The sequence below is a fragment of the Typopeltis vanoorti genome, chromosome 6 (assembly GCF_054136105.1).
Source record: "Typopeltis vanoorti isolate ZY-2024b chromosome 6, IOZ_Tvanoo_1.0, whole genome shotgun sequence".
NCBI lineage: Eukaryota > Metazoa > Arthropoda > Arachnida > Uropygi > Thelyphonidae > Typopeltis > Typopeltis vanoorti.
The window spans coordinates 37,971,901-37,995,069 of NC_143554.1; the positions used below are offsets into that span (position 1 = coordinate 37,971,901).

General features: G+C 34.1%; 1 protein-coding gene across 3 annotated transcripts in view; it reads left to right on the forward strand.

Moving 5' to 3' along the window:
* Positions 1 to 23,169, forward strand: part of LOC150105388 (uncharacterized) — a 188,972-nt gene that overhangs the window by 153,217 nt on the left and 12,586 nt on the right. For 2 of the 3 annotated variants that reach the window (XM_090394125.1, XM_090394123.1), the window contains exon 8: positions 7,741 to 8,172. In XM_090394125.1, coding sequence (XP_090250251.1) covers positions 7,741 to 8,172 — 432 coding nt within the window. The remainder of the gene's footprint in view (positions 1 to 7,740; positions 8,173 to 23,169) is intronic. The other variant, XM_090394124.1, reaches the window with a different exon arrangement.

Below are 23,169 nucleotides of genomic sequence, written 5' to 3' on the forward strand. Positions count from 1 at the left end.
CAAATTCTACCGGTTCTTCTTTATGAACAGGTCAATAACATCGTCATAAAAAGTTGGTTGTAACCTAATTTTCTCAAGCAACACGCATATTGTAAAGGCTGTCTGAAGCTCGCTGATTAGAGCTACTTTGACTTCGTGTGGCCTGTGTTTAAGACGACGTGAAGCGAGCGGAAATGGCAGTGCGCACGCAGGAAATCACAGTGCTGCAGCAAGGACCTGGAAGCTCCTACAACCGAGCAAGCCAAGGTAGCTTTGACTAGACGAGCAAACATCAGCCTTCGATACACAATGCAAAGCTCAATTATTGCCATGCAAGCTTAAGAAGTCTTCTGTCTACAAAAAATAAAAGCCTAAATGGAATGCTTATAAATGCATGCATTTATTAACAAATAAATATTACTTTTTTCTCAATTAATGAGCTTGCACAGCAAACATGGAGAATTCGCCCCTGGGAAAGAGTATTGCAAAAGGAATTGGATTGTAAAATTGAATTCTGAATATCTGAAGCAATTGCTTTGAAAGATTGAAAGTTTTTACAATGAGCATTTATCATATAGATAGTGATATTTTGTTTTAGAAAATATTTCATGATATCTCCTTGAAATAATTCTGTTTTGTGATATTGTTTGTTCTATGAGATTTGTTACATGTATATTGCACTATTCTGCATGTTCTGTGAATAAAACCATGGCAGCAAAGATTCAGAGTGTGTAACATGAGAAATATTGTGCAATGTAGTGTGTGCTAAATCTTCTCATTATCAAGGGTGAAGGACTTTTGGTATGATAGTGAGTGCATGTCAAATGATTTGTGAGCAAGTGCAAGAAATGAGAGAGAGAGAGATGTTGATATTAGGAAAATGAACCATGGATGTTAATGGTGAAAGGCACAGAATGGAGTGTTGTAGACAAGGGAAGTGATAATAGATGAAATAAGAGTATGAAGATAATTGTAAATGATGTGGCAGTGAGAAGAGAAATAGCATGCTTACAAGGAGTCTTTTATATGACAAAATATAAGCTCAAGCAACTTGAAGTGACTGATGTATGGTGCAGCAGGAAGGAGAATGAAAGGAAAAGTGAGTAGGAATGGTATGAAAAAGCAAGAAACTGGAAATAAGTGTATTATAAGGTGTGTTTGATGAGAATGTGGTTCAAGCATGTTTTCCCTATTGCCAAGCTCGAGGATGTCATTGAAGTTACGCAAAGAAAAGTATTGTTTTAGCAGGTAGGTATGAGTTTGAAAGCTGAGAAATATACAATGAGAGAAGATATTGAAAAATTACTAGAAGTGAAAAAAGGAGTCAAGATTTTAAATGTGCTGCCACAATATGATAGGAATGGATTAGGAAATGCCATGATTGCAAAGGAATCGGTGAGATGGTTGTATAGACAGAATAGTGTGCAGTCTTATAGATGCCCAGAGCAAAACTGGTGGATGAAAAGACTTATGCATGCTTGATGGATTATATTTGGATAGTTTGGGAATTAGATGTTTGGAGAAAGTGTTCACTGAGATCCCAGTGTATGAAATTAGGAATTTTTTTTTTTGGGGGGGGGGGGGGGTTAAGCACTGTTTGGTCCACCTTATGTCAGTTTGTAACAGCAGGGAATACTGTTGGCACTGAGCTAGATGGACAGGATCTTTTGGTGAGCAGAAAAAATAGATAATTTTTGGTTTTGTTAAAAGGAAGCCTGTATATTTGTACCTTAAGAATACACATTTGAGGTGCTCCATATGTGAAGGATACAGTAGGGTTTTTTTTGGGGGGGGGGGGGGAGAATGATTTGTGGAATAGATAGTTCTGTTTATTTGGAGTGGGGGGGGGGGAACCATTCTCCTGTATGCACAGTTCAGCAGATAGACTAGTATGGTTCTAAACAGTCATAGCTTTATATTTACTAAGGTTTTTGATAACATTACTGCTTGGGAGTGGTGATGTGATTGATGATTAGGTATACCTTTTAAAAAAATTTCAATCCATCTGGTGGCCAAATGGAGAATAAGTTATCAACGTAGCATAGCCATGTTGTGGAGCAGAGCAGAGCTTTTTAAGATTGTTCATGTTTCATCAAAATATTGGTGGAGAGGAGAAGGGGGAACCCCAGAATGCAAGGTAAAAGTAAATAAGGTTGCTATGCCAGATTTAATTTCTTTTGGAGTGTATTTGTGAATAGGAAAGCTATTTCAAAACTGATCATAATGTTTATATCTTTAAGGATTGCAAATAGGATTTGAAGTGCACTGAATTTTTGACATGTATGCTGTCTGTCCAGTAACGAGAGCTCTTTTGAGTGTATGGCCAGTTTATATACCAGGAGAACCAATCCTGTCAGCTATATGAATCTTGAAGGGAGTGTTCTGTTTATGTATTTTTACAATAATAAATGAGTGTTTTTGAACTAGGCAATTTGGGATTTAGCTGACCAAATTGTATTCTTATTGGTTAAACCAAAATAAAAAATGATGGTACAACATGACAGAATTTCACGCCGGCTGGGGCGTCGCCCGGTTAAACAAGGCCCCCGTTGTTTTCGCCAGGGAACCAGGGCGAACAGCGAAAAGTCAGCTACTGGAACAAATCTGAAAACAAACCCCAACTCAACATCACCAGAGTTAAAGATCGGTACTATCAACGTAAGAAGCCTGAATGGCAAAGAAATGGAGCTAGCTGAGGAATTAGATAAGTAACAGATCGACATAATAGGTGTGACTGAAACAAAAAAGACCAAAACTGGTGAGATCTTTCTGAGCAATAAATACAAAATATTATATTCAGGCAATGACATTCAAGGAAAAGGAGTAGCCATAGTTTTCAACCCAAAATACAAGGCTAATCTTCTTGAATGGCAGTCAATCTCAAGTAGAGTAATGTGGGCAAATATGAGAATGGGGAACTGGACAATGAGACTTATTTGTGCCTATGGTCCCACAGAAGGTTCTACTAAGGTAGAAGTGGAGTTTTTTGAGGCTTTAGAAAAAGCAACAGACACAATGAAAAATGAAAAGTTGGTCCTTGTTGGGGATCTAAATAGCAGAGTAGGAAATGAATGTGAGACATACAAAAATGTTTTGGGAAAATTTGGAGAAAAGAGCAAAGCTAATAATAATGGCAAATATCGGTTGGATTTCTGCTCAGGACATGGACTGGTTATTACTAACACCATGTTCCAACATAAAAATGTGCACAAATTCACATGGAGAGAAGAGACTAGGAATAAGAAAAGTCTCATTGACTATGTTATTGTTGATAGTGATGTTTTCTCCCTGGTGCAGGACACCAGAGTGTACAGAGGATTTGAAATTGGAAGTGATCACTGTTTAGTCTTGAGCAGGATAAAATTGAATTTAATATTGAAAAGAATAACATGTAAGAAAGTTTTAAAGCAAATAAAAGTTGAGCAGCTCTCAGATGTGAACTGTAGACTAAAATACACAAAGATTATTGAAGAAAAAATGAAAGAGTTTGAGAACAGGAATCAAATCTTGGAGATTCAGTGGCAAACTCTGAAGAAAACATTGATTGATTCTGCCAGAGAGGCATGTGGTGAGGTTGTCTGTAAGGATAAAAAAATCAGAACTCCCTTGTGGACACAGGAAGTTAAAGAGGCAGTGAAGGAAAAGAAGAAAGCATTTCAAAAGTTCCTGTCAAATAAGTCAGCTTTCTCTCTTACAGAATACAGAGACAAATGTGCAAGAATGCTAAACACTGTGTAAAACTAGCTAAACAAAAGTCATGGGAGGCCTTTGGCAAGAATATAGAAAATAAATATCAAGAAGGTGGCAAAATATTCTGGAGGTTGTTGAAGCTTAGGAATGGAGGAAAGAGTGCTATAAAAGGAGTTAAAGATGATAAAGGTGACATGAAAACGGGAGAAAAAGATATCCTTGAAGTATGGAGTAATTACTTTGAAAAACTGCTAAATGAAACAAGCAGTGATGACAGCACAGTGGTAAAAAAAACATTGACCAGGCATGCAGGCAGGAATATATATCCATACTTGAAGTAGAAAAAGCCATCAGGCTTGAAATGTGGAAAGGCAGCAGGAGTAGATGATATTCGACCAGAAATGCTGAAGTATGGTGGTATAAGAGTCTTACAGTGGCTGCACTGCATAGTTCAGAAAGCCTGGACAGAGGGACGAATTCCCGATGATTGGAGTAGAGCTCTAATAGTACCCATATATAAAAAGGGAAATAAAACTGCATGTGAGAATTACAGAGGTATTTCCTTACTGAGTGTTCCTGGCAAGATCTATGCCAGTATACTTGAGAAATGGTTGAGAAGAATTGTGGAAGAAAAGCTTGGTGAAGAACAAGCTGGATTCAGGCCAAATAGAGGCTGTCAGGATCAGATCTTCACTTTACGACAAATAGTCGAGAAAGCATGGGAATATAACAAAGATTTGTATTTAAGTTTTGTCGATTTGGAAAAGGCATATGACAAGGTGCCAAGAGAGAAGCTATTCAATACGCTGCAGTTATATGGTGTGAATGGGGTATCAAGCAATACTTAGTCTTTATTTGAGTTGTAAGTCAGCAGTTAGAATTGAAGGATGTACAGGAAGATGGTTTAATGTTAAATCTGGTGTGAGACAAGGATGTACATTATCCCCTCTGTTATTCATTATCTATATGGATCACATTATGAAGGAAAGTGGTATTAAACATGATATCAAAATTGGAGATGTTAATATCAGCTCTTTGCTTTATGCGGATGATGTTATACTTCTAAATAAATCTGCTACAAGTCTGCAAGATTCTCTGACTAAATTGAATAGCTGTTGTAATAGATATGGTATGAAGGTCAGCAATAAAAAGACAAAGACAATAAAAATAGGCAGAATCATTGAAAATGTCAACTGTGTTGTGAATGGAGAACCTGTGGAACAAGTAAAACATTTCAGCTATTTAGGCACGATTTTTAGTGAAGATGGTAAATTAAATATAGAAATAGACAACCGAATCAGCAAAGCTGGTATGGTGGGAAGTCAATTGAATAAATTCATATGGAATAAGGGAGAAATTAGTCGGAACACTAAATTAGCTGTATACAAGACAGTGTTCAAACCAGTTTTAACTTATGGATCTGAGAGCTGGGTCAGAAGTAAAACACTTGACCACAGACTAGAGACCGCAGATGTGAGAGTCCTGAGAAAGATTAGAGGCATGATCAGATGGCATCAATGGCAATATCATATTAAAAAACGAGAATATTAGGAAAGAACTTGACATTGTCAGCATCCAGGAATGTGTTAACAGAGCTAATCTCAGGTGGTATGGTCACTTAAACAGAATGGGCGAGGAAAGATTAGCAAAACAAGTGTTCTCTGCCAGGTTGGCAGCAAAACGACCCAGAGGAAGACCAAGATATAGGTGGATTGATACGGTACAAAGTGCTTTAGACGATAGAAATATAAGATCTGATAATGTTGGAGTCTTGACAAGTAACAGACTGATTTGGAGGAAAATTGTAGATAGGAAATTAATAATGATGTAATTTTTTTTTCATGTAGTACTATCATATCCTGTACACCCCTTGAGGGTACATGGCAGGAATTTGATGATGATGTTTTTGAACTATTTCAGGAAGACAGGAATATAATTCTTGATGTGAGGGTTATCAGCATCATTTAAGCAGTACATAGATTTACTCATAGTTATACTTGAGCAATCAAGAATTACCATAGCATTCCCAGTATAGTATTCCTCCCCCTTCATGGAGGACACATTACAAGACCCTCAGCAGAATACCTGAAACCGTAGATAGTACAGAGCCCCCCCCCACACACACACACTATGCTTTTTCCTATACTTGCATACCTATGATAAAGTTTAATTTATAAATTAGGCACAGTAAGAAATTAACAATAATGTTAAAATAGAACAATTATAAATATCGCTGTAATAAAAGTTATGTGAATGGAATCTTAGCAATCTCAGCACATGATTTTTTTTTCTTTCCTTATGAAATCAAGAACTTTCATCTTTTCACTTAAAGGAAATGCTTTGACTTCTTTTTGGCATATCCAAATTGCCAGCATCACTACTGCTCTTGAACTTTGGAGCCATTAAGTTAAATAAGGGTTACCTGAACACAAGCACTGCGAAACCACAACAGTTGATCTGATAACTGAGATGGCTACTAAGTGACTAATGGGCAAGTAGCATATACAGTACAGCGTGGATATGCAGCAGTTTTTTTTTTTTTCCCCAGACATTTAGAATGTTAGCTATTTCTAGCCAAATAGTATTCCAGTGTGAAAAAGGAGGTTAAAAAGGAAAATAAAATATAAGCTGTAGTAATGATTTTTAAGAGTAGTTAAAGGATGCACAAAATTAGGCTGTATAAAAAAAAAAAAACGAAGACATTAGAAGAAAGCTAGATATTTATAACGTAAACAAAAAGATCAAGGAATAGAGAAATGGAAACCCTCTATTTAGGATGGAAAGATATCTGCTACCCAGAAGAGGGGGATAAATATAGACCAGGGGGCGGATTAGAGTTAGTGAGAGAGAGAGAGAGAGACCTGCTGCAAGATGGAAAAGACCAGTGAAGTTCAGAACAGGCAAATACCTGGTTCTTGAAGAGAAGAAGAAAAGGAAGCAAAAGAATTTAGATTCTTTTGATTCATGATTTTGTAAATTGCTTTTTTTAGTCTCTATTGCCTGGGTGTGTCTGAAGTTGAGAGCATTGATAGTTCTTTACTTGAAATGATAGAATCATACACTGATTAGAATTTTGAAATTCTATGTGTTGTCGGGTTCCAAAGCTAAAACCATACAATTCCTCTCCCCAATTTATGGATTGCAAAAATACACAAACAGTATACACTGTCGAGTGACAATATCAGCTATGCACCAATATTGTCACCTTTTCTACAAAAAACTGACTGGGACTTCCTCTCATTACTGGCCATGCTGCCTTCTATGTTAAAAATTCCGTGCACCTAAATCAGGGTTGTCAGGCATAAGTCATACGTTGGTCTTATGATCAGTTTCGATATAGTCTACCTATTTGCAAATGTGTCACTGAAAGAAACTTCAGAACTTATTCAGACTCTTTTCCTCTGACATAACACCTTATTCACTCTTACTCCACACTCTGGTTATTTCACTTAGCAGGAAAAACCTACAAGCAGATCATAACTGCTTCATGGATTGTGATCCTACAATATTTCAGAGTATATAAATGCTTAAAGTTGCATCTTCTAAAGGAATTACCAAAAAAGCCAAGACCTTACCATGTTAAATCAGCAGTCTGACCTCTAACCTTGAAAATTCCCAAACATTTAAATTACTTTTTCCCTTCATGGGCAACTCTCTATTTGGAATATATTCCGAATAATATTACACCTGTATTTGGAAAATATTTTTGGAAGAGGAATGTTACACACCAGCTAGAAGAATAGAAGAGTAAAACCTTATTTTAGGGTTAGATTATAACAAGTTAACCAGAATAACTTTTAATAAGGCTGACTGCATTATGAGTTGCTTTAAGTGCTTTCTAAAAACCATCAGCTCTGATACATTTATTCTGTCTTGCCAGCCAGCTTTTGTATTTTTTGGAAGTTCAGAATTAAGGAGAAACAACCTGCATCTCTTTTGTACACCTGACTGAGATTTTTCATCTTGTAAAGTTACTTATCACTGCATAAATTTTTGCTTTATGCCTTTGACTGTGTTAGTTGAATTTTTAAAAAGTATTACATTATTAAAGCAGTTTATTTTCCTTTGCAGCAGGAAAATGATATGGATGACACTATTGATGATCAGGAAAATAGTCAGGGCCCTAGGAGGAGACCTCCCTTCTGGCTCCGTCTTCAGCGACGCCGTTTACGTAGAGGTCAACCCCGTCCAAGAAATCGATCTGCATCAGAAACGGAAGCAACTTCTGTTTCTAACAATGTAGAAAGTGCTACAGCTACTTCTAGTGAACCTGCTGCAGGTGACATAGCTATTTCTAATACTAATATTACCAATTTAATGGGTACTGAGCAAGAACAGAAAGATGAGCTTCAGCGTAATCCAGATGCACAAAAAGAGCAAGGGGTTGTTCAGAATGTATCTCCTTCAGAGTCTGCTGGGGGTGGTGAACCTAATAATTCTTCTGTTGCTTCTGCTTCTTTACCAGTTGAGGAGACAGTGACAGAAAAGCCTCCAGTTGATCAGGCAAGAAAACAGTTTTCATTATAGCTTCTTCTAGCTGAATAATAAGATTAAATCAATCCATCTGGATTCTTAAGTTTTTGATTTTTATGAATTAAGCCAGAATGCACAGAACTCGCCAACAGTTTAGCAGGGGGGGGGGTTAGTTTATTAGATTAATGGCTAAAAAAGATTGTATGTAGGCTTTTTTTATGTTGAGCCCATACACGAGAGGTTGGTTGATCAACCTATAGTACAGGCTGGTGTAATTATTTCTTTAAACAAGAAATAATTTCCTTGCACTTGTTTCAGTGAAGTTTAATGTGATTATTACAATTAAGTCATTAAGTAAATGGCTTCGTTTTCAAATAATGATAATTTGACTAAGAGTGGTTATAAAAGCTTTGATATGAAATTGTTGAAATGATCATATTTCAAGTAAAAATTTAGATTTAATAATCTAAAGTTATAAAATTTCATTGAATCTTACCTACTAAAAAAACGTGCATGGAACAAACCAACATGTATTTAAGTTCGCACAGTACTTAAGTACTACATTGGCACAACCTGTTATAGCTGTGCCAATGTAGAAATTTTTTTTCTGTATTCAAATTCTGATGACTTACACCAATTATTTGAATATTCCTGACTAATCCTGTTATAGATGAAGCCGTCTATGTGTATTTGATGTTTTACTATGCTACATAATTGAAAACCAAGTTTTTTTATAACAAACATGGACAGGCACACAAACACATGTAAGCACAGCATAAAAATATAAAATTATATTATGATTGCAATGATCTCTCTCACGCGCACACACACAATGTTAAAACTTTGCGAAATCTGTTCTGACATCAATTACAAAATGTCTGCAAAGGCAGAAATTAAATTTCAATCACAGAATCAGACACGACATAAAATTTGGGAAATCATGTTCTGGAAAGTCCAAACATATCTTCTACATTAATCAAGTGCTCTGAGTTATTGGAAGTTCTCTAAGGGAAAAAACAAATCTCTTTGAACACAGTCACACAGTTGCAACTGAATGTTTCAGTAAGGAAATACCGTGAGCAGACATATTACTTACTATTATAATAACTGAATTAACTCTCGTAAAATATTCTTTATTAGTAGAATTTTCGCCTGAGTATCACAGGCATCATCAGTACAAGTACAAAGGCTAATTAAAGAATAACTAACTGATATATTCACAAAGCGCCACCTAAGTAGCTAAGGGTAAATTTCCTAAATTTATTTCCAAAAAAAATATATAAATAAAATTTTAATTTTATTTTTGTGTGTGTGTGTATATATTATATACACATATATAATATATCATCATCATCAAATTCCTGCCATGTACCCTGAAGGGGTGTACAGGATATGATAGTACTACATAAAAAAATTTATATCATTACTAACTTCTCATCTACAATTTTCCTCCAAATCAGTCTGTTACTTGTCAAGATTCCAACATTATTAGATCTTATATTTCTATCGTCTAAGCACTTTGTACAGTATCAATCCACCTATATCTTGGTCTTCCTCTGGGTCGTTTTGCTGCCAACCTGGCAGAGAACACTTGTTTTGCTAATCTTTCCTCGCCCATTCTATTTAAGTGACCATACCACCTGAGATTAGCTCTGCTAAAACATTCCTGGATGCTGACAATGTCAAGTTCTTTCCTAATATTCTCGTTTTTTAATATGATATTGCCATTGATGCCATCTGATCATGCCTCTAATCTTTCTCAGGACTCTCACATCTGCGGTCTCTAGTCTGTGGTCAAGTTTTTTACTTCTGACCCAGCTCTCAGATCCATAAGTTAAAACTGGTTTGAACACTGTCTTGTATACAGCTAATTTGGTGTTCCAACTAATTTCTCTCTTATTCCATATGAATTTATTCAATCAACTTCCTACCATACCAGCTTTGTTGTCTATTTCCTTATTTAATTTACCATCTTCACTAAAAATCGTGCCTAAGTAGCAGAAATGTTTTACTTGTTTCACAGGTTCACCATTCACAACGCAGTTGACATTTTCAATGATTCTGCCTAATTTCATTCTCTTGGTCTTTTTATTGCTGACCTTCATACCATATCTATAATGCCCCCCATTAACACCATATAACTGTGGCGTATTGAGTAGCTTCTATCTTGGCACCCTTGTCATATGCCTTTTCCAGATTAACAAAACTTTAAATATTGTGTGTGTATGTGTGCTGTGTGTAAATTATTTATTAATTTAAGTAATTGATTAATTTTTTTTTTGGAAATGTAGGAAATTTAACCTTAGCTACTTAGGTGGCACTTTGTGAATATATCAGTTATTGTTTAATTAGCCTTTGTACTTGTGCTGATGATGCCTGTGATACTCAGGCGAAAATTAATAAAGAATATTTTATGAGTTAATTCTGTTATTATAGTAGTAAGTAATATGTCTACTCATTGGGCCATAGAGTCTTTTCATTTCTGGCCTTACAACTATGTCCTCTCTATAAACCTTACTATATTTCTTCTATAATCTACCCTTTCCCCTTAAATATACCCTATTCCTCCTATGGGTTTAAATTCGGAAGAAGGCGAGTTCAGAAGCCTTAAGGTAGCAGCCCTACCACTGAACTATTCCATCGTCAGGCTAGTACCCTGACATGGAGAACATAACCATACTTTTAAGCTGACAGAAAAAGATAATTGGATTGAATCTATGGGAAACGACCCTGGAATGGAAAAGGGAAAACGAAAATGGAAACGACAAAATATAATACACATAGCAAACTGGAATGTAAGAGGAATAGCATATAAAGAAATAGAATTAGACCAGTTATTAAATGAAAGAAATTTTAAAATAGCAGTAATCACTGAAACAAAAAAGAAATTAAAAGGAACTATGAGAACTGAAAATTTTAATGTGATATACAGTGGAGTCGACAGAGACCAAAGAGCACAAGCAGGAGTCATGATTTGGATTCATAACTCCCTTTCAAAACAGTTAAAACATTATAAATTATGGAATGAAAGAATAATAGAAGCTAGAATAAAAATAGATACAGGCCTATTTAACAATAATTGGTTTATATGCCCCAGAAGAAGGAAGAGAACAGGATAATATTGATTTTTATAATCGGCTACAAAACATATATAATAAAATAAAATAAAAATGACTACATAATTTTAGCCGGAGACTTAAATGCAAGAATTGGAAACACGAAAATTAATAATAATATAGGAATACGTGGAGAACACACTCTAAACAGAAATGGTAAAAAATTGATTGACTTTGTAGTTTATAATAACCTAAAAATAATGAATTCCTTCTATAAACATAAAGACATACATAAATATACTTGGGCAGCAAGAGGATGGAAATCAATATTAGATTACTTCATATTAAATGAAAAGACATCAAAATTTTCACTAGATGTTAGAGTTCACAGAGGATATGAAATAAGCAGTGACCACTTCCTTCTTAAAATAAAATTAAGATTACCACCTAAATGGCTACAAGTAACAAGAACAGAAAGAAAAATTGAAACATTTGTTTATAAAACTAGACTATTGAATGACACAAATGTACAATGGCTATATGAACAAAGAATTAACCAGTATCTAGATAAAATAAAACAAAATGAAGAAATAGAAATAGAATGGCTTAATATAAAAACGATACTAAATGCAGCAGCAAATGAAAGCTTAGGAAAGACCAAAAAATTCAATAAAAGAAAAATACTGAAGATCTTGGATGATACAATCAAAGAAATAATCAAAAAGAAAAAAGAAGCCTATCACAAATGGTTAAGCAGTAAAAGATTAGAAGATGAAATAGAATATAAAAGAATAAGAGCCATAGCTAAAAGAGAAGTCAGAAAAAGACATAGAGAATCATGGAATAAATTTGTTTCTAATTTAGAACATGATTTATATAAAATAAGACCCAATGTATATAAGATTTTGAAACACCTAAATGCAGATACCAAAGAAAACATAAAATTAAACACTGAATTGAAATTAAAAGAATTTCTAAATTACTACACAGAACTGTGGACAGACAAATATTTTAAAAAAGACAACTGGTAAACAATTAACGAAAATGAAAAGGAAATAACTGAAGAATTAGAAATCGGCCTGAAAGAAACAAGAAACGGAAAATCACCTGGAGAAGATAAGCTAGGTTCATAACTATATAAATACGCAGGAACAAGATTCAAAGGAAGACTCTTATTATTTTTAAATAAAATTTACTCAACTGGTATCCCCCCAATAGAATGGAAAAAAGCAATTGTGATTCCTATCTTTAAGAAAGGTAATAGAGATGACCCTAAAAACTATAGAGGTATCAGTATACTAAATTCATGTTACAAAATATACAGCAGAATCTTAAATAACAAACTAATGAAATATTCCAAAAACTTTATTCTAGAGGTACAAAATGGATTTAGAAAAGGACGATTATGTATAGACCCAGCCTTCTGCCTAAAATTAATAATAGAGAAAAGAAGAGAATATAATTTAGAAACACAGATTGCATTTATTGACTTTGAAAAAGCATTTGACAAAGTTAAAAGAAACATTTTATTTAACATTAAAAGAAAGACAAATACCAAATAATATCCTAAAAGCTGTCACAAGTATATATGAAAATAATCAAATACAAATAAGATTAAATCATGAGCTATCATATACAAGAGAGATAAACCAAGGGGTCCGACAGGGATGTCCCCTCTCAGCAACTCTTTTTAATATCTACTTAAATGAAATAATAATAAAATGGAGTAAAAATTTACATCAAGGAATTAAACTTTCACCTACAGTTAACTTAAACACTCTCCTTTTTGCAGACGACCAAATAATTACAAATTCTGAAGATAACTTACAGAAAGCTATTTTAAATCTAAATGAGATATCCAAAGATTATGGTATGATAATATCAACGGAAAAATCAAAAACTATGGCCTTTAAAGGACAAGATTCAGCAAGAACGAAAATAGTATTAGATAACAAGATCTTAGAACAGGTGAATTCATTTAACTACCTAGGATGTATGATCACTTATGAAAATGAAAAAGATATAAACATAAAAATTGCAAAATATTTAAAAATAATAGGAGTAATTAACTCTATATTTAAACCAAACCTAGTTCAAAAACAAACCAGGCTAAAAGTATACAATACATTAGCCCTACCGGTCTTAATGTATGGAAGCGAAATCTGGACAATAAAACAAAGACAAAGATTAACAACAGCAGAAATGAAGTTTATGAGAAAAACTGCAAAGTATACCCTATTTGATCACAAAAGAAACGAAGATATTATGAAAGAATTAAACCAAGAACCAGTAATAGAAAAAATTAAAAAATATAAACATAGATGGATGGAGCACGTTCAAAGAATGAAAACAGAAAGATTACCAAAACAAGCCTTAAAGTACAAGCCATTAGGAAAAAGAAAACCAGGACGTCCTCTTAAACGATTCAACGATGACTTCTAAGGCCGAAAAGGCCATGCTAGGCCTAAATCCTTGATACGTATGATGATGATGTCTACTCATTGTATTTCCTTACTGAAACGTTCAGTTGCAACTGTGTAACTGTGTGCAAAGAGATTAGTTGCTGATGTTATTACAGAAACATATCAAAATTGAGGCAGATGAACAAGAGGTGCTTAGCATATTAAAAAAAAAAAAATGAATGTGAACACAGCAGTGAGACTTGACTTGATAGCATATCAGCCAACAGAGTGAAAAAAAAAGGATACAATAATACCATTGCATAAAGGTGGCTCCAAGATGAGAAGTAGCAAATTACAGACTAATTGACATATCAGGAGTGGTTGTTAAAGTATTGTAAAAGTCGGTGATGCAATACTCTATAGTGGGCAGCATGACTTTGTAAAAGGTGGGTCCTGTCTTAGTAACTTATTCACATTTTATAATAAAGTGACAACAGACTTACTGCTCAACTTTGCCAAGGCATTTGACAAAAATACCACATAGAAAACTATCCCAAAAGCTGGAGCAAATCGGAATGGATATGAGACTAGTAGTATGGATTGGGGCAGCGCGGGGGGGGGGACAGATGCCAGAGAGTAGTGTGGTGGAGTTAAATCCAGGAGAATGATGGTGGCTAGTGGAGTACCTCGGGGGTTCGGTACTACTGACTACGGTCAGTACGCTTTAATTTGTGTATCATTGGCATACGGAAAGATTTAAGAGAGGTTCAGTTTTTACTGATGATGCAAAATTAGGGCGAGCAATTGTTGATAAAGGTGATGTATATATCCTTCAGGATGATTTAAATAAATTGGCATTGTGGGCAAAGGAAGATTGTTTTAATGTTGAAGAATGTAAGATTATGCACTTTGGGTCGAAAAGATTGCATATCATATTGATGGTATTGGATTGCAGGAAATTGATAATGGTGGACAAAGAGTTGAAGTTCAGGGGGTTATATTGCAAAAGTTGGTAAAATAACTCGAAGGATTACTTGGATGTTGAAAAACATCCTGACAAGTGAAGATAGGGAAGTTATTATCCGTGGAGATGCCGTAAAATAATAATAAATTATAAACATTTTTACAGAACTTTTATTCATACTTACAGTAACTAACAGTAAAATTTTCCATAAACAAACACCATAAAAATATTGCTAAAATTATGTCAATATTATAATGATATTTTAACATCTTAACAATATTGTTGGAGTGGGGGTTGATGGTAAAGCTTTGTGAATGCACATACCTGTATTGATAGGTTTTCTCTAAACTTGAGAAAGGGTGCCTTTGGGAAGTGCAGTTTGTCAAGAAAAGACAAATTATTGTTTTTCTATAATGAACTGGTTCTGGCTGGCTGTTAAGGTGGAGGAGAAAGAGCAGTGTGTCTGAGTTATGTGGCCAAATGGAGAAATCTTAGCCATATAGAAAGTTTGAGAATTGCAGTATTAAGAACATGTTTTCAAAATGTTTTACATAGAAATTGGCTATGGGGAGGAGTGAGTCCATTGCTGTATCATCTGTTTTATAGATGGGAGATGATCAGTGTGATGTTGGGGGGGGGGGGTACTTAAGTTGTTAAAAGGGAGATATTGGTGAATTAAGACGTGCTGTCAAAACTAACGACATTAGTACTTCTAGAATCTAAATTTTTAATTAGATTTGAAGTGAGTGAATTTTTTTTTTTTTTTTATGTTTATAAGATTATATGACCAGTAAGTGTCACCCTATATGTTTGTCATGTCTAAGAGTATCCTCTTACTGCATATCCCTACTTTATCTTTTTACCAAATTCATAACCAATAATGAAACATACAACAATGATAGTGTCACTATGATCAAATTAAACCTCTTTCAAAAATCAATTTCAACAAATAAGACAAAGAAAATGCTCAAAACATATCAGAACCCTTTGCAAAACACTGTCATATCCACTTCATGAGCATCCTTGGCTTAAATGCTGAAATAAATGACATCCAGATGAGATCTGCTCTTGGCATAAACCCAAATCACACTTATATCATCCACAGTCCATCTTCAATGTCCAAATTACACACTTCATTTTGCCATAAGGATGGCACCTTGCCTTAGTGAAATAATACATTGCCTGCCTCATATGCCCCAATTTAGAATCTCCTGATTTTGACCTCTGGTTTAAGGTTTCCTTGCTCCATTCAGTAACATTCATCTGATGTGTATTTACTGCTTTTCAAACCCCCAAAACCATTCTAGTCTCTTCACCTTCCTATCCATGAAGCTTAACCTTCTACAATCTAGCTTTTTAAATTCAATGAGGTTAAATCATCTTCAGCCATTTTCTGTCCACTGCCAGACAAATGCATCCCCCCAATTCATTCAGCCCTATCAGAGCTGCTTTTTTTTATGCCATATAATTCCAGCCATCTCTTTAATCCCATCCTCTCATCATCTCTTTGGTCTTCTTGTAGCTCTCTTTCCATCTCTGGGATACCATTCAGATATCAACTTTGTCCATTTTTCAGTGTTACTTCTAGCAATATGACCTGCCCGTTCATTTGGCTCTTTTAATGGCTCTCATAATGTCCCTTACCTTAGTATGAGCTCTAACCCAAGTATTGCACTTTCTATCTAGAATGGTAAGACCAAGTAATAATCTTTCCATTTTCCTCTGGATAATCCTCAGCTTGTTAGTAAATTTTTAAAAGTTGACATTATACTTTCATATGCCATGACTGGAAACATACAACTGTAGAATATTTTTCCTTTAAGGCAGATTGGGATGTATCCTTTGAATACTTCATGGCATTTTCCAAAAGCTATCAACCAAGTTGAATTCTACATATAATTTTTTCTTCTGTCTCCCTCGACTGTGATCTTTTGTCCTAGATAAGCAGAGGTTACTATTTCGTGGTGTTCCATTTGTATTGGCTTTTTGGTGATGTATTTATTATACATTATTTTTGATTTGTCTTTTGTTTTACTTTCTGCATTCAGTTGACTGATCATTTGTTCAAGCTCTTCTGCCAAATTTCCTAAGAGAACAATGTCATCAGCAAATCATACTTGATTTAGGTCTTTCTCATTAACCATAATTCTTCTGTTTTTATAATCCATATTTTTTAAAAGTTTTTTTTCTTCTAGGACTGCTATAAATAGTTAAGGTGAATTGACATCTCCCTTTTTTATAGGAAATTTCATATTGTGGCTGATGTTTTATATATATGTGACTTTTTTTATATATTTTTTTATATATAATTGAATTTTTATATATGTGACTAGGGCTCCAGAAATGCAACTTAAAACCTACTAGCCACAATAAAACTTTACTCGCCCAAGGTCTACTTTATATAAATATTGTTTGTAGCAAGATCCTTTTCTTTAATAGAGTTTAAAATGTACACCAAAAGATAGCTCACTGCAACTTGTTTATGTATTCTATCATTGATCATATTGAGTGGTAAATTTATGTAAATTAGCCACAAACAATAATTTAACAGGAAAATATTCTTACAAATAAAATTCATGAAACAGGAAAGTAGGTAGCACTTGCTGTGGAGCCAGACTTACTTTTCACTATATACTCAGTCACATGATCGGTTTTGACTTGTCTTTTGTATTATGTAAAATGTTCAAGTATTTAATTGCACTGAGCTAGCCTAGGTTATGAGCTGTGAAAATAAACTTATGACAAGATTATACTATTTTACAATTGCACACCTAAGGAATAAGTTGTATGGGTGTAATACTATAATTAAATTGTGCCAATTTTAATTTTTGCATTTAATTACCAGTTTATTTTGTTAATGAAATTGCACAATATAACATTGTATAAGAACTTTTTTTAATAATAGATTGTCTATTACATATGTTGTGCATACTGTAAGGCTAATATTGAACTAAATGAATGCATTGGTTTGATTATAATATTTATTTATTAAACATATTTAACCCTCCGGAGCTCCCAGCTGATCTGACAGATACACACAAAATGTTTAATATAAATATTCTTACACAATTCAGTGTATAGCTTGGAGATCATGAGTAGCTGTGCATTCATATGTTATGAGTGATATTCCGTACTGTTTTTTGCTGTCAGTTTGGTTTAACATGTGTTATAAAGCTTTGTGATATTTGACAGTAAATTGTATCTGCAAGATACCGCAACCTCTGATGTCAGTAAAAAACCATACCATAGTATGGTTTAGTTTTTTTTTTTTTTTTATTCTTTGTTTAATAATTTCTAGATTATAACTGAAAATAAATAAACCATCACCTATTACTGAAATAGAGAGCCAAAGGCTTATTTTTATTATACATGTCCTCTAGGACAGTGGTCTCAAAGTGGCGACCTGCTGGCCGCATCCAGCCCCTGAAGCAATTTTACACAGCCCGCGAATACATTTTGATGATGTATTTGTTGTAAATACGGTGCTTACAGTTTTAGAGATATGGACTGAGCTTATGTGTGTATAAGCTCAGTCCATATCTACAATTTACAATCAGTAAATTTAGTTCGCCAGCCGACAGTTGTTTCTGATGCACAGTTGCACGGTTCATATTGCAATATAGATGGAGACAAACTAACGTACGGCTTATAAAACCTGTTTATTTGTGCTTGTTGTTCATCATCAAATTCCTGCCATGTACCCTCAAGGGATGTACAGGATATGATAGTACTACATGAAAAAATTACATCATTACTAACTTCCTATCTACAATTTTCCTCCAAATCAGTCTGTTACTTGTCAAGACTCCAACATTATCAGATCTTATGTTTCTATTGTCTAAGGCATTTTGTACTGTATGAATCCACCTATATCTTGGTCTTCCTCTGGGTCATTTTCCTGTCAACCTGGCAGAGAACACTTGTTTTGATAATCTTTCCTCTCCCATTCTATTTAAGTGACCATGCCACCTGAGATTAGCTCTGCTAACACATTCCTGGATGCTGACAATATCAAGTTCTTTCCTAATATCCTCGTTTTTAATATGACATTGCCATTGATGCCATCTGTTCATGCCTCTAATCTTTCTCAGGACTCTCATATCTGTGGTCTCTAGTCTTTGGTCAAGTGTTTTACTTCTGACCCAACTCTCAGATCCATAAGTTAAAACTGGTTTGAACACTCTTGTATACAGCTAATTTAGTGTTCCAACTAATTTCTCTTTTATTCCATATGAATTTATTCAATTGACTTCCCACCATACCAGCTTTGCTGATTCTGTTGTCTATTTCTATATTTAATTTACCATTTTCAGTAAAAATCATGCCTAAGTAGCAGAAATGTTTTACCTGTTCCACAGGTTTCCATTCACAACAAAGTTGACAATTTCAATGATTCTGCCTATTTTCATTGTCTTTGTCTTTTTATTGCTGACCTTTATACCATATCTATTACAACAGTTATTCAATTTAGTCAGAGAATCTTGCAGACTTGTAGCAGATTTATTTAGAAGCATCACATCATCTGCATAAAGCAAAGAGCTGACATTAACATCTTCAATTTTGATATCATGTTTAATACCACTTTCCTTCATGATGTGATTCATATAGATAATAACAGAGGGGATAATGTACTTCCTTCAATTCTAACTGCTGACTTACAACTCAAATAAAGACCAAGTATTGCTTGATATAATGCCCCATTGACATCATATAACTGTAGCGTATTGAAATACCTCTGTAATTCTCATATTCAGTTTTATTTCTCTTTTTATATATGGGTACTATGAGCTCTACTCCAATCATTGAGAATTCGTCCCTCTGTCCAGGCTTTCTGAACTATGCAGTGCAGCCACTGTAAGACTTTTATACCACCATACTTCAGCATTTCTGGTCGAATATCATCTACTCCTGCTGCCTTTACACATTTTAAGCCTTTGATGGCTTTTTCTACTTCAAGTATGGATATGTATTCTTGACTGCATGCCTGATCAGTGTATTTTACCACTGTGCTGTTATCACTGCTTGTTTCATTTAGCAGTTTTTCAAAGTAATTACTCCTTACTTCAAGGATATCTTTTTCTTCCGTTTTCATGTCACCTTTATCATCTCTAACTCCCTTTACAGCACTCTTTCCTCCATTCCTAAGCTTCTTCAACAACCTCCAGAATATTTTGCCGCCTTCTTGATATTTATTTTCTATATTCTTGGCAAAGTCCTCCCATGACTTTTGTTTAGCTTGTGCTTGTTGTTGGATCTACATTATATCAATACCTATCGTTTAGAATTCTGCATAACTTTTGAGTATTGCTTTCATACGAAAATTCATCTTGTTGATTAAAGTTGTAAATAAAATTATAATAGTGATTTTAATTAAGAGATTAAACTGCAAGAGTAAAAGAAAAGTGGACAAAGAAGGATGTGTTTTTCAAGATAAATGGGAAATTATGTACTTTTGTGGTATGGTTGGTTAAAAAAAAAAAAAAACGGTGTTGCAGTAAAATTAAGAAATATAGTGAAAGAAGAAAAATTTCAGAATAAATTTTGCACTATACATTGCATTATTCATCAAGAAGCACTTTGTACTAAAAGTTTGTAGATGGAAAATGTTATGGAAACAGAACTTTATCCGTGGATGAGCTCCGAATCATCGAATTTGTTGCATTGCTTGAAGAAATTGAAAGAGAGTATGGAGAAATGATTTATTATAACGAGGTGAGGTGGTTAAGTCGAGGAGCTGTATTGAAACAGTTTTTTGATTTAATAAATGAAATCAAAATTTTCATGACACAAAAAAATAAAACCATCGAGCTACATAATGATACATGGATAACAGATTTAGCATTTCTTGTTGACTTAACCGGCCATTTAAATATTCTCAATGAATAGCTGCAAGGAAAGAATAAACTTATCACTGACATGTATGCTTGTATGAAAGCTTTTAAATTTAAATTGCAATTATGGGAAACACAACTGGAATCAAAAAATTTCCTACATCTTAAATCCTGCCCTATTATTTCAAATGAAAAATCTCAAGAATATGCAAGAAAAATGTCATTATTATGACAAGAATTTGAAGAAAGATTTAAAGATTTTAATGATTTGGAGTCTGATTTTGCATTATTTTCATTACCATTAAAAACGAATGTGAATAACGCACCAGAAAATCTACAAATGGAGCTAATTGATTTACAGTGTGATATAAATCTTATTCAAAGATTTGAAGATACAGATTTGATTAACTTTTATTCATACTTGTCAAAAGATAAATACCCTCAGTTACGAATTTTTGCAGTAAGAATAATCGCTTTGTTTGGGAGTACGTTTATGTGAACAGTTTTTTTTTCGCAGTTGAAAATTAATAAGTCTAAGAAAAGAACCCGATTGACTGATGAGCATCTACAATCTGTGATGAAGATAGTTTCTAGTAATTTTTCTCCAAGGTTTCAAGCTTTATCAGAATTGAAACGCCATCAAGTGTCAAGTTGCACTAAGAAATAAAGAAGTTTATAATTATTTACATACAAACGTGTATTTTTTTTCTATATGTGTCGAAGAAAAATTTAATAAATAAAAAAAGAGAATAGGTTGTCATTATTTATTCTCAAGTTATAAAGGTTATAAAAGGGTTTCATGGTTATAAAGGGGTGGTATCCATACATTAGGGGTAAGTATGGTTCAATATATACATATATATTCACTCTCATTTTGTTAAAAAAAATAAAATATAAAAAAAAAAATCCGGCCCGTCAGCTGCTTTCACATCGTGCATTCGGCCTGCATGCAATTTGAGTTTGAGACCACTGCTCTAGGAGTTGTGCTTCACATTTATGGAAAATACTAAGAAAAGTGATCTGGAGCTTACTCCACCTTTACTACGAGTTGCCCATAAGGTTGCTTATGCTTGCATCCGTCGAAACTTTTAGTTTCTATATATTCGTCACGAAACTCTTGTAGTTTCTATATTTGGCTATGAAATAATGTTGGATTCAATATCAGTTTAATTTTTGCCATCATGTATTATATTTGCAGTGTTTTTTCTTTGTTTTATTACATTTTAGCACATACTAGTAATGAATGTATGTCTCAGATATACTGCAACCTACTCTGCAATTTTACCACTGCGAGCTCTGGAGGGTTAATTTACTTTAGATGTATTTGTAATATGTAAAACTTCCTTTTTGCTTGAAGTGTGCAATATTTATGGTTTTCAGGTGAATTTCTGTAATGATAAGACATAATGGAGGCTCATTTTTCTTGCTTTATGACTGAAACGAAAAACAAAAGTAAGTCGTGGTGCATACTTGGATTGTATGCACCACGACTTCTTTCTTTGCTTCTGCTGTGAAAGAAATTATGGGGTTCTGGAACTCACATAGTGGATATATGTGAAGTCTTTCATATATAAAGAAAAATATTGAAATTATGATAATAACGACAGCATAACTGTTGAGGGAAAAAAGTTGACACTTTAAGCTTTTAATGGCTATTTTTCTTTCTACATGAAAGTCTACAAAAAAAAAAAAAAAAAAAAAAAAAAATGAACAAAATCATGAACCTTAAAGGAGATAAAAAGGATGGAAGAGAGTAGAGATGACTGGCTTACTTTATGACTTTTGGAGAAAACCAGCAACTAAAATTGAGTGTTTTTTGTGATTCTTTAAAAGGAACATTGTACTATTCGAACTAAGGATTCAGATCTAGAAGTTTTATTTTCAGAGAAGTGGAAATAAAACTTCACAGTGAAGATGTTTTAAAATGGGGGGAGATTATAAATTACGCAAAAAAATTTTTTTGAATACATTTAAAACAAGGCTTGAAAATTCATTTGCCACTTGTTTCTCATAACTTGCTTCTGTCAAGTGGGCGAGTGGATTTCTGGAGCTTTTGTATATGACTAAATTTAAAAAAAAAAAAAAAAATTAAAAATCAGCTAACGCCTTTTTATTCCCGTATACGGGGAGTAGGTGAGGCCATTTTAGACCTAACTTTTGGAGACTGAGTGGGCAGTTCAATCTCCACTGGTACCCAATCAGAGATAGATGGCCCAAGGCTGTCACTAATTAAGCGGTGCACAGTGAAGAGAGTTGGCTCAAATGTGCCCCCATCTCGTGGTCCCTAACACAATATATTTAATGTCTGAAATAATGTGGGTTCTACGGTCGATTTTCTTGAGTTTACGGTGCGAAAAAACCAGAGTTTCCAGGAGGAAAAACCCGCTTGCCCGTGCCAGAGATCGACTAACTCGGGAACCAGTCGATAAAAGGCTTAGAAAAATTTCCTCTAGTCGCCGACTAGACTTGAAACCAAGTCTTCCTTCGTGCGGCGCTTGGCCACACGAAGGAAGACAATATATGACTAAATATATTGATATAAATTTTTTTTCAATTCCTTGAATTTTTAGGGTTTCTAAAATAGCTAACAATGAAATTGAATTAAATGCCAGACCTGAGGGTTTTTGGTATTTGTCTTTACAAGGTTTGATTTGTCTTATTACATATACAGTATATTGTTATGTCGTTACTTTCTGTTATTTTATCCATTATTATCACTCTAGAGCCTTCTAAGATTATCTGTAAACTAGTTCTCTGGAGGCAGTTCCCCTTTT